Raw genomic sequence first — 12,026 nt, forward strand, 5'->3', positions numbered from 1 at the left:
CTGGAGGCAGAGGTAGGGTTCAGGCTGATCTCCCAGGAGGCAGCAGGCCCTGGGTGCTGGCCTTACATCTGTCAGCTCACCTAGGGAATCCTTCAACTAACAGGTGAGCCCATTTTTTAATGTGCAAAATGAAACTGCTCAAGGTGAGGACCTTCCACCTCCAGACAAGGGTGCTCAGCCAGTTAGTTAGCTAACCATGATTTGCTAAGAGTCCATGAAGTACAGAGTACTGTGCTGGGCTGGAAAGCAGATTCATAAAGAATAGAATGGTGCTTGACTCCAACTAGAGAGTCAAGATAGGCTCTTGAACAAGTTAGATACTGTTTGGAGGCAGTGTATTATTTGGGAGCCAGGTGTGGTTCAATGAAAACATCTGTTACACCAGGCCCTACAGTAGTAGCACTTCAAGGTTGGCCCTGGTATGGGAGTAGGGCAGGCAAATGCAGCTGCCTTTAAGGAGGGAACTAAACACCGAGGCTTTCCTGTAACACGTTGTATTTATTGGCAGTGTGAGCTCTCCTGTCTTACTTTACTTATGTTGGAAGGAGTCTGGATGCTCCTCTGACTGTGCATGTTGTAACTGGAGGGCACATGGTGAGCCTACCAGTACTGGGGAGCTAAGGGAAACCAACACTGGAGGAGCACTTGGAAATTCATGGCGAGTATGGAGAAGCACAGAGACTTTGGTGGAAACATCTAGTTCTGCTACATGAAGAATACATGCGTGTCTACCGAGGGCCAGGTGGGAGACTGTGGAATAGCTGTCAGTGCCAAACCTAAGGGCCCTGATGGGAATCTCACACAAGGAAAAGGAGCTTCCTGAGGCAGCAGCAGAAAAGGGATAGAATTTGAACTGAGTGTGGGGACCAAGACAGACAGGAGGGAAAGGAAGCATTGGTCTGTCCATAGGGAAATGGAACAGAGGCATGAGCAGTCTCTGCCTTTTGGTGTTTCATCCTCCACGTGGACCCCACATCACTTTTCCCAAGGATGCAGGAAACTGTATTTGCTGGTACCCAGGGAGAGAGCGGTTGGCGATCTCCATGTCCAAGTATAATTTCCCAGAATTGGAAATAAGAGTCTCATAAAGATATAAATGAACATGTCAAAATTTTATTTCATCCACCAGTTAGGAAACCAGTGAAATGGTAAATAGATCCAAACAGTATTTGAGGAACTAGTATTTATAGGCTTAAGGAAGAATGTTAGATTAAGATTGCTAGGTTATACATAAAGCTGGGTAATAACCTTAAAGCAGGGGTCCCCAATGCCTGGTCCGTGGACTGGTACTGGTCTGTAGCCTGTTAGGAACCAGGCTGCACAGCAGGAGGTGAGTGGTGGGCGGGCGAGCATTACCACAGCTCCACCCCGTGTTAGATCAGCGGTGGCGTGAGAGTCTCAGGAGAGCTAACCCTATTGTGAAATGTGCATGCAAGGGATCTAGGTTGCGCACTCCTTATGACAATCTAATGTCTGATGATCTGAGGTGGAACAGTTTCATCCTGAAACCATCTCCTCACTGTCCCCCATCATCTGTGGAAAAATTGTCTCCCACGAAACCAGTCCCTGGTGCCAAAAAGGTTGGGAACTGCTGTCTCACAGAGCAGCAAAATCATAATCTTTGAGGTAATCTTTTTCGCCACTAAAAATCCTGTAAGTCAACATGTAACTTCACAGTGTGCGGACTCCAGTCAGACAGCAGATGGCAAAATTAAACACAAGTACACTCTTCTGGAGAGTTAAATAATCCTTGGGAGGCTTGTAAAACAATGCTACCATATTACATTGAGAGGATATGGCACCCCTTCATCTCCCACCCCCTCCCCATCCTGCCCAACTATCTAATTTCCAAGTTTTAGATAGTTTGTATTGACATTAATAAAATGCTTTGGCATTAAACCTGAGATTAAACCCCAGTTTCTTCACTTACCAGCTGTGTAATGTTTGGCAAGTAATTAAACTACAACTGGCTTAACTTGCTGTATGTTGGGAGGAACACATGAGATAGCTTTTGTAAGGTTGTAAGGTGCCGGGCACATGATAGGTACTCAGTAAATCTTAGTTCTTCTCTTCACCTTTTCTTTTTTAAAATTAAGACACTTCCACCTTTTGTCTGGCCTTTATAGACCACATATGCTTTATTTAGAAAACTCTCTGCCTGTGATTACTGTTTCAACAAAATGGAGAGTTTCGATATTCTTGAAATCGTGTTTTTTTTTTTAAATAAAAAAGTTATTAGATACAGGGTCTTACTATACTGTCCATGCTGAACTCAAGCCATCCTTCTACCTCAGCCTCCCGAGTAGCTGGGACTACAGGTGTGCACCACCTGGCTTGATATTCTTTTTTTTTTTTTCTTTTTTTGATGGAGGGGTGGGAATACTTCTTGTTTAGATGAAAATATTAGCCTTATCTTCTTTACACGGAGTGTTGGCTTCCCAAGTTATCCTTTGCGTCGCTCACTCAGTAAGTATTTTAGTGTCCATGTTGAGGTTTGTGAGGAGGAGGAGAAGGCACAGAAGGCTTCCAGGAGTGGGCTGTCCATGTACCCTATTGTTGTTAAAGGTAAGTGCAGAGGGAGTCTGCAGAGCTGCCGGAGGGACTGTGAGCTGGGCTTATCGTAGTGAGATTTGGGTTCCTGGAGAATACGTTTTCCTCCCTTCTCTGTAACTACTCACATGATAACCTGTGTGCTGGCCCTTGATTTTACCTCCCTTATGGAGTATGATATTAATGTAGATTAATAGGTCAGGGTCCCAAATTCAAACTCAGTTCTGCCACTGTTTACAACTTTTTTTTTTTTTTTCCTTGAGACGGAGTCTTGCTCTGTTGCCCAGGCTGGAGTGCAGTGGGGCAATCTTCACTCACTGCAAGCTCCGCCTCCTGAGTTCAAGTGATTCTTGTGCCTCAGCCTCCTCAAGTAGCTGGGATTACAGAAATGCACCACCATGCCTGGCTAATTTTTTATTTTTAGTAGGAATGGGGTTTCGCCATGTTGGCCAGGCTGGTCTCAAACTCCTGACCTCAGGTGATCCACCGGCCTTGGCCTCCCAAAGTGTTGGGATTACAGGTGTAAGCCACCAGGTCCAGTCGGTTCTTCTTCTTTTTTTTTCTTTTTTTTGGAGACGGAGTCTCACTCTGTCACCCAGGATGGAGTGCAATGGCACGATCTCGGCTCACTGCAATGTCCGCCTCCCAGGTTCAAGCGATTATCCTGCCTCAGCCTCCCAAGTAGCTGGGATTACAGGTGCACGTCACCACGCCCAGCTAATTTTTTTGTATTTTTAAGTAGAGACAGGGATTCACCATGTGGGCCAGGCTGGTCTCCAACTCCTGACCTTGTGATCCACCCGCCTCGGCCTCCCAAAGTGCTGGGATTGCAGGCGTGAGCCACTGCGCCTGGCCAGGTTCTTCTTTTTAGTATTTACACTTTTGTTTTTTCTGCCTCACCGCAGAATCCAGTATGGTCTAAACCTTGTTCAGTATTAATGGCCACACAAGGGAAAAGATCCCTAGCCCCCTTTCCTCATTTCTGTGCATAACTCTAAATGAGGTGTGATATGGTAAGTCGCTTGGCGGTCCAGGTTCCATTCATTCATTCATTCATTCATTAGGCAACAAGTATTTATTGAGCAAACCCTGGTGCGAAGCCCTGGTGTTTTTTCTGTGTATGTAAGAGCCTGCTCTGATGGAGACAGAGGGTGACCAAGTAAACAAGGAAGGTCATTAGAGATTATGATAAGTGCTATGAATGAAACAAATGAAATGATGAGGAACTTTATGTAAGCTGCTATTCCTAGTAATTTTAATTAGGGTGATCAGAGATGTTCTTCTTGAGGAGGTGGCTTTCTAAGCTGAAAATCAAAGGATGAGAATGAGTCAGCCATGGGAATAATTGAGCAAAGGACATTATAAGAAAGGGGACAGTGCAGAGAACTGTGGGATGTTTGACTTGTCCAAGGAACGGAAAGAAAGACCTGTGGCTGGAGTCGAGTGAGTAAGGGGATGTGGTCAGAGGCTGGCGGGGCTGTTTTAGGGCTCTGTAGATAGGGAGAATGAGTTTGGGATTTTTCTAAGTGCAATGGAAAGCTCTTGAAGAGGTCTAGAAAACTGGAGTGGTGTATGCTCATTCAAAAACATGAAGTAAAAGAATGATATTGTTGTCATGTGAAGAATTGAATGGAGGGTGTCAAGCACAGGAGTAGGGAGACCAGTGAGGTGGCCCTTTGGAGGTCTCGTGGCTTGGGCTATGGTAAGAGTGGTAGGGATGTCAGAGAAGGATGCTTGGAAGATTAAGCTGGGTTGTGGTGGACCCCGGATACCTGGATGAGGAGCTTAGGTTTGGTTTTTGCAGCTGTGAGGGAGCTGTTGTGAATGTGTGAGTTTTTGAGTGAGTGCATGTGTATTTGTATGTGTGACTGTGAGATTGTGTGTGAGTCACTGTGTCTGAGTGTGGAGTGCGTGTGTGGACTTCTGAGTGCATATGACTGTGTGCGTTTCTCTCCTGTTGCAGCTGTGATCAGGCCAGTGGCATGAAGCAAAGGGCTATCCTGTGTGGCACAGAGTAAACTGGGGGAAAGGCTGGTGGCAGGGAGGCGAGCTGAGAGGGTGGTGCAATATGTGAAATGAAGGCCCAGAGGATGCTCACTTGGCTAGCCATGGAGAAAGAAAAGACTACATCGGGCAAATCCTCTTATTTATTTTACTCTATAGTTGGGAAGAGTGAGATTTAGGAGTGAAAGGTAACTTCATAAAAGACGTCATAGTCTCTTTAAATTAGGCCAGTTTGATCACTTGCTGAGTATTTTACCAGCCTTATTAAAAAAAACATTAAACGTCACTGAAATTCATGTGCTTGATTTCTGTAAACAGAATTCCATAAGCGTTAAGTTGATTGATTCTACTGCCTGCTATACCTTCCTGCCAGGACCACTCTCCGCAATGCGTGTATTCATTTTCTCTTTTAGAATTCTTGAGAAACCCATTGAGAATTCTTGAGAAACTCATTGTATTTTTTATTTCCCCCAGGACGTTTTCGAAGATGCCTTGGAAACCATCTCAATGTAAGTAATAACATAATAAAAAGTATGTAGTAAGGAAAAATTGATGGTTGTCTTACATAAAAAGTAAATATTTCATTCTCATTTTTTGGAGAGTACGTCAATGGCTATTTTCAGAAAAAAAAAGTCACTTTTCTATAATTAAAGAGGATGTGATTATATTTAAGAAAGGATCTATCTAATACTTTCAGATACATTTCTGAGTATTATTTCTTGTAACAAAATATTTCTCAACAAATTGTTTATAGCTAACTCTTTTAATAGTTGTTCATATTTATGTCAGTCTCATTTTGTAGATTTTTGTGTTTGGTTTGCACTTAATTTTATTAAAAGCATTCACTGTAAGCCTATATAGTTTTTGTAATAATTCTAAATTGCTAAATCATATTAGATCAAGTGGAATATTACAATTTACTTACCTGTTTCTCCATTGTTAGACATTTAGGTTGTCACTGGCTTAAAAATGTAGAACTAAGTTTTACATGTGTATAGCTTTGTTATATTTTGAATTATTTCTAAAGGTTAACATAACAAATGTAGGATTACTGAATTAAAAGGGATGAATATGTTTATTGTTCTTTGTATATCTCTAATTGCCTTCCTGTATTAGTTAACTTCAGCTGCTATAACAAAACACAATAGCCTGGGTGGCTTAATCAACAATAATTTATTTTCTCACAATTTTGGAGGCTAGAAGTCTGAGTTAAGGGTGCCAGCATGGTTGGGATTCTGGTAGGGGCTCTCCTCTTGGCTTGCAGACTGCCTCCTTGTTGTGTTCTTACATGGCCGAGAGAGTGAGAGCAAAAGCTCTCTGGTGTCCTTTTTTTTTGAGACGGAGTCTCGCTCTGTTGCCCAGCTTGGAGCGCAGTGGCACGATCTCGGCTCACTGCAAGCTCCGCCTCCCAGGTTCACGCCATTCTGCTGCCTTAGCCTCCCAAGTAGCTGGGATTACAGCTCCCGCCACCACGCCAGGCTATTTTTTTTGTATTTTTAGTAGAGACGGGGTTTCACCATGTTAGCCAGGATGGTCTCCATCTCCTGACCTCGTGATCTGCCCCTCTTGTCCTCCCAAAGTGCTGGGATTACAGGCGTGAGCCACTGTGCCCTGCCTGATGTCCTTTCTTATAAGGGTGTTAATCCTATCCTGAGGACCCCACTCTCCTGACCTCATTTAAATCCGATTGTCTCCCAGAGGCTCCATATTTAAATTCCATCACATTGGGGGTTTGGGCTTGAACATGTGCATGTACAGGTAGGGGTAGAGGGGCACCGTTTGTTTTACAGTACTTCCACAAGAGTATTTTCAATTTACTTGGCTACCAATACTGTGTAAGCAAAGTGGTTTAAACTGTCACATTATCATCACTGGGTATTATTTCAAAAACAGTTTTGCAACTTAAATGATACCTACTTTAGTATTTTTAAAAATTATTTTAAAAATACATTGCATCTTTTGTATGACTTCTAATTTTCTTTTGTCTCTTAGCTTTTTTCAGAATGTTTCTCTTAACATACTTATGGACTTTAAATTATATATACCCTAATCTTTTGTCATATTTGCTATAGATATTTCCTCCAGACTGCAATTTTTCTTTATTTTAGTATTATACATTTTTATTTTGTCCAAAAGTTTCATGTTTATATGATTTTTTTAAAAAAAACTTAATTGTGATTGGGATTAACCTATTAATTAGGAGCAGTTTCAGACTTACAGAATTATTGAGGAGGTAGTACAGAGTGTTCCTGTGTACCCCACCGAGGTTTTCTCTATTATTAATTTCTTAAGTTAGCATGGTACATTTCTCACAATTAATGATCAATATGGATATATTATTGTTAACTACAGTCCATACGTTATCCAGATTTATTTAGTTTTTACCTAGTGTCCTTTTTCTGCCTCAGCATTCCACCCAAGATACCACTTTACATTTAGTTGTCACATCCCCTTAGGCTCCTCTTGGCTGTGACAGTCTCTCAGACTCTCGTTTCTGGTGACCTTGACAGTTTTGAGGAGTACTGTCAGTTATTTTGTAGAATGGCCCTCAATTGAGATTGGTCTGTTTTTCCCCCCCTCATGATTTGACTGTGGTCATGTGTTTTTGGGGAGAAGACCCCAGATGGAAAGGGCCATTCTTATCACATCATAGCAAAGATCCACGGTATCAATGTGACTTAGCACTACCGATGTTGAACTTGGTCACATGGCATGGGTAGTGTTTGTCAGGTTTTTCCACTGTGAAGTTGCCCTTTTTCCCCTCCTCCCTTTTTGTACAGTACTCTTTGGAAGATAATCTGTTTATGTGATTTTTAAGAAATCACTTCTATGGTGGGCAAGTGATCGCCATTCAGAAATCTTATAATTATTCAACCCTGCTCCTCCCTTGGTGTTGGCAGGAATTGAGCTTGGGCTATAGTAGGTGATTGCAGTCCAGGGGATGGAAAAGGATCAGGCCGTGGGGCTGGTGATTGGAGTTCACTAGAGGAGACACTGCTTTTCCCAGCGGGAGCTAGCATGCCACACACACCAGAGAGGGGTGTAGACCTCACAGAGGAGGACGGGTCTCACTGACCAATGGGAGCAGTGTAACCCGTGAGCAGTGCACATTGATGCTTGTACTTCTCTGAGCTCCCACTGGCTTTAGTAGGCTGGTAGTGGCTTTACCTTTGGGACCTCAGGAAGGCATTGCAAGCAGTTTTTAACATCTATTAGTTTTTAAAAAAATCAAACCACAGAAATAAACAAAAGCCCTAAATTCAACCCAGCTGAAGTTAATTTAGATTCCTATCTCACACCAGCCCTAAAATTGCTAGCCCACTATTCCAGCACCATTTGTTAGGTCCATGAGGGAAACAATTTATATTTGATACCTCCTTTGTCAAATAAGTTCATTAAAATAATAACACACTGTTTTGGGGCTTTCCATTCAGTTCCTTTGATCTAGATGCCTGTGTTTGCACAAAAACAACTCTTTTGTTCAACCGAGTTAGATGGTTTAATATTAGCATTGTCTGGTTCTCAGAACATCATCCAAAATGACTCCTGTGATGGAGATACTTTTGATTCGTGACTATCAGAAACCCCTTTGTGTACTTTTTGTTTTTGCTTTAAAATAATTTTATTGTGTATATGTAAGGTATACAACATGATGTTATAAGATACATATATAGTAAAATTGTTACTATAGAAGAACAAATGACGATATCTATCATCTCACATAGCTACCCTTTTTTTTTTTTTTTAAGACAGAGTCTCGCTCTGTCGCCCAGGCTGGAGTGCAATGGTGTGATCTCAGCTCACTGCAACCTCTGCCTCCTGGGTTCAAGCAATTCTCCTGCCTCAGCCTCCCAAGTAGCTGGGATTATAGGCGCCTGCCAACTACGTCCAGCTAATTTTTGTATTTTTAGTAGAGACAAGGTTTCACTATGTTGGCCAGGCTGATCTCAAACTCCTGACCTCAGGTGATCCACCTGCCTTGGCCTCCCCCAAAGTGCTGGGATTACAGGCATGAGCCACTGCGCCTGGCCTAGTTACCCATTTTTTTCCTCCTGTGGCAAGGAGGAAAAATCTAATTTAATTTAGCAAAAATCCTGAATACAGTGTACTATTTCTTATTAACTATAATCCTCATGTTGTACATTAGATTTTTTAGCTTGTTCATCCTTCATATTTGCTAGAGAAACCCCTTCATGTACTTTTAAAGTGGGGAATTCGAGAAGCATTGTCTTGGTGTCTTTTATTCTACTGTCAACTCTGTTATAGTTTTTCTCATCCTGAAGACTGCAGCTCCTTAACACTGCCTCAGTTTCTAATGACCACGCATTCTCCCTTCATTGCCTCCAGAACTTCTCTGTGGCTGTATTTGTCTGCCAGCAGTTTCTTCCTCTTGTCTAATTTTAACTTCCCTGTCCTGCTCAGTTTAACAAATCCAAAGGTTTCCCCATTTTAGAATGTATCTTGCTCTTTTAGGTTTCTGGTGTGCATTATTTCTCGTGTCCTTTAGACTGTCGCTTAAACGTTTGTGTGTCCTTTTCAATGCTGCTGGATTGTTCCACTCCTCTCACCTTGGTTATAGCAACACATTATAGGAACCCTTCTCCTAATAGAGAGAGATAGAGCCCAAAATCAGAAGGGGTAGCCAGATTAGGTGCTGGAGTCCATACACGAAGAATCTTGTAGCAGAGGCCTCCATTCAGAGTCTGCAGTTGATTTTGATCTGATTTTAATAAACTTTGCCTTTTGGTCTTGTGCGTACTTTTGCCTTACAGCGTTCTGAGAGGTATTGTAAGGGGGGTAGTTTCCGAAGCAGAGCTTGTTGGTGATGACAAAAAATGGCAGTGAGAGAACAAAGAAAATATTACACACAGCCATAAAACTCCAAAGCACAGCGGTGTGGTTTCATTTTGCCTTCATGCACACAACTACATGTACCTTCCTGGGGAGACGGGACTGACCACACTTGACAGTCAGACTTGAACTGTAGTCCCAGTTTGCCATTTACTGGCTGGGAGGCCTGGGCAGTTTCTCTGAGCTTGTTTTCTCCTCTCATAGATTTATTGAGAGGATTAAATGAAATTTAAGTTAAATGTGATAATGGGAGTAAAACACATAGTAAGTGCTCAGTGAACATCGGTACTTTTCTGCTCTCTCTTGTAAGAGTGTGGGTTCTCCAGACACATAGAACCAATAGGAGACATAAAATGTCTATATATGAAGAGATTTGCTGTAAGGAATTGACTCATGTGATTATGGAGGCTGAGAAGTCCCCAGTTCTGCAGTTGGCAAGCTGGAGACACAGGAGAAGTGATGGACTTCTAGTCCAAGTCAGAGGCCTCTGATTATAAATACATGTTAATTGTAAAAAATTTCTTCAATTGTTTTTATGTGAACTTTTTGTTTGTCCTAATTTCAGGGTTTGTCAATATTTCTCACATTTCCTCTTAAATTGGTGATACTATAACATTCCCTTTGTGAATTCTGCAAAACTTAGTAGAGTTCTTTTTCCTTACACTTACTGAACCATACATTTTGATCTTATGTTTCTGGTGCAGAGAGCAAGTGCTTCAATCTCTGTATCAAGATGCAGTGCTCTTGCCAACCTGATGATTAATTTCTTCCAGTGAATATTTTCTCTTGAATGCCTAATGAAAGGATTCACACTAACAGATGAAGGAGGCCTTAAATTGTTTCCACAAAGCAAATAGTTTCTTATTTTTCTTTTTCTGCCTAATGAATTTACCACTCTCAACATAGATTTTTCCTACCTCTGGATCTTTGTGGTAACGATTGTGTTATTTTAACTATTTTGAGAAATTGCTAGTTTTTCTAGCAGTTTCTCAAAATAGTTAAAATAACACAAAATAAAATAAAATAAAACTGTTAAAATAAAACTGGTAGATCATACAAAAATCTCCACCATTTAGAACTGGAGGAAAAATTAGAGATGTAAAAAAATGTTAGTAGTACATTGACCATGTTCTTTTTAAAAATTAAAATAGGCCAAGTGCCATGGCTCATGCCTGTAATCCCAGCACTTTGGGAGGCTGAGGTGGGTGGATCACCTGAGGTCAGGAGTTTGAGACCAGCCTGGCCAACATACCAAAACCCCATCTGTACTAAAAATACAAAAATTAGCTGGGCTTTGTGGCGCATGCCTGTAATTCCAGCTACTCAGGAGGCTGAGGCAGGAGAATCACTTGAACCCGGGAGGCCGAGGTTGCAGTGAGCCGAGATTGTGCCACTGCACTCCAGCCTGGGTGACAGAGCAAGACTCCATCTCAAATAATAATAATAATAAAATAAATAAAATAAAAAATAAAAATTAAAATAGTTTGTGAACTTTATGACCTGTTTGGCATAAGGAGGTGACCTCTTAAGGAGGAATTGTAAATTAGACCTGTCGCATGATATATAGAAATTTGTCACAAATAACATGCAGTTCTAGATTAGCTATAGTTTCTTGCTTCCTGATTTAACAGTTCCATGCTGGTTTGCACTTCTAGTGCTCTGATGACAAAGTGTCCCTTTTCTCAGTGTTAGTGCCCAGTTGCCATCTCTGACAATGTAGTGGTGGGTATAATAAATCTGTTGATAATTAACTGTGATATGGCATGTGAAGAGTAAATATAGTGTTTTGGGAATTCCAAAAGAAAGCTATCTTTTGGTTGGGAGATGGGGGTGCTGGCATTTGCTTTGGGTTTTGAGGGATGGGTGGCATTTCAGTTGGTAGAGCCAGTGCAGAGGGTCAGAGGTGGGGACATGCTGGGTGAACAGTTCTGAGGACAGTGGCCAGAGCACAGAGCAGTGGGTTTGAAACACCAGTGGGGCCCTGGACACAAATGAAGTTGGGCCATGGAGGATTCCTGGTCTTGTCTAGTGGGGAGAATGGACTAACCACTTACAGTCATCGTGATTTGGTGTTTTGTTTTTGTTTTTTTTGATAGGATCTCACTCTGTCTCCCAGGCTAGAGTGTAGTGGTGCGTTCTCAACTCACTGCAGCCCCAAACTCCTGGGTTCAAGTGCTGCTCCCACCTCAGCCTCCCAAGTAGCTGGGACTATAGGCAGGTGCCATCACGCCTGGCTAATTTTATTTTTTGTAGAGACGCAGTCTCCCTATGTTGCCCAGGCTGGTCTTGAACTCCTGGACTCAAGTGATCCTCCCACCTTTGCCTCCCAGAGTGTTGGGATTACAGACATGAGCTACTGTACCTGGCTGGTGGTATTTTTGATTAACCTCTTTCTCATAAAAACCACTGTGGGCAATGGGACAAAAATCTAACCGGGAGTCCTGGTTGGGCACTGATTAATTAAGATTTTCTTTTCATGGTAGTTTAGAGAAGTCAGGGGAGACAGATCAAACTTATGTTCAAAGACTGTTAGAACAGATGCAGGTTTAATATGTTCTCAGCAGTGGTCTTTCATATTCCAGAGCATCTTATGGAAATTTCAAATTTATCCTTACATAGAA

General features: G+C 42.0%; 1 protein-coding gene across 2 annotated transcripts in view; it reads left to right on the plus strand.

Moving 5' to 3' along the window:
* The window catches only part of TTC39B (tetratricopeptide repeat domain 39B), a 141,267-nt gene that overhangs the window by 34,364 nt on the left and 94,877 nt on the right, over positions 1–12,026 (plus strand). Inside the window, exon 2 of one of the 2 annotated variants that reach the window (XM_031014796.3) lies at positions 5,029–5,063. The exons of the other annotated variant lie outside the window; for it this stretch is intronic. Coding sequence (XP_030870656.1) covers positions 5,029–5,063 — 35 coding nt within the window. The remainder of the gene's footprint in view (positions 1–5,028; positions 5,064–12,026) is intronic. 2 annotated transcript variants of the gene reach the window in all.

This window comes from Gorilla gorilla, chromosome 13, assembly GCF_029281585.2.
Source record: "Gorilla gorilla gorilla isolate KB3781 chromosome 13, NHGRI_mGorGor1-v2.1_pri, whole genome shotgun sequence".
NCBI lineage: Eukaryota > Metazoa > Chordata > Mammalia > Primates > Hominidae > Gorilla > Gorilla gorilla.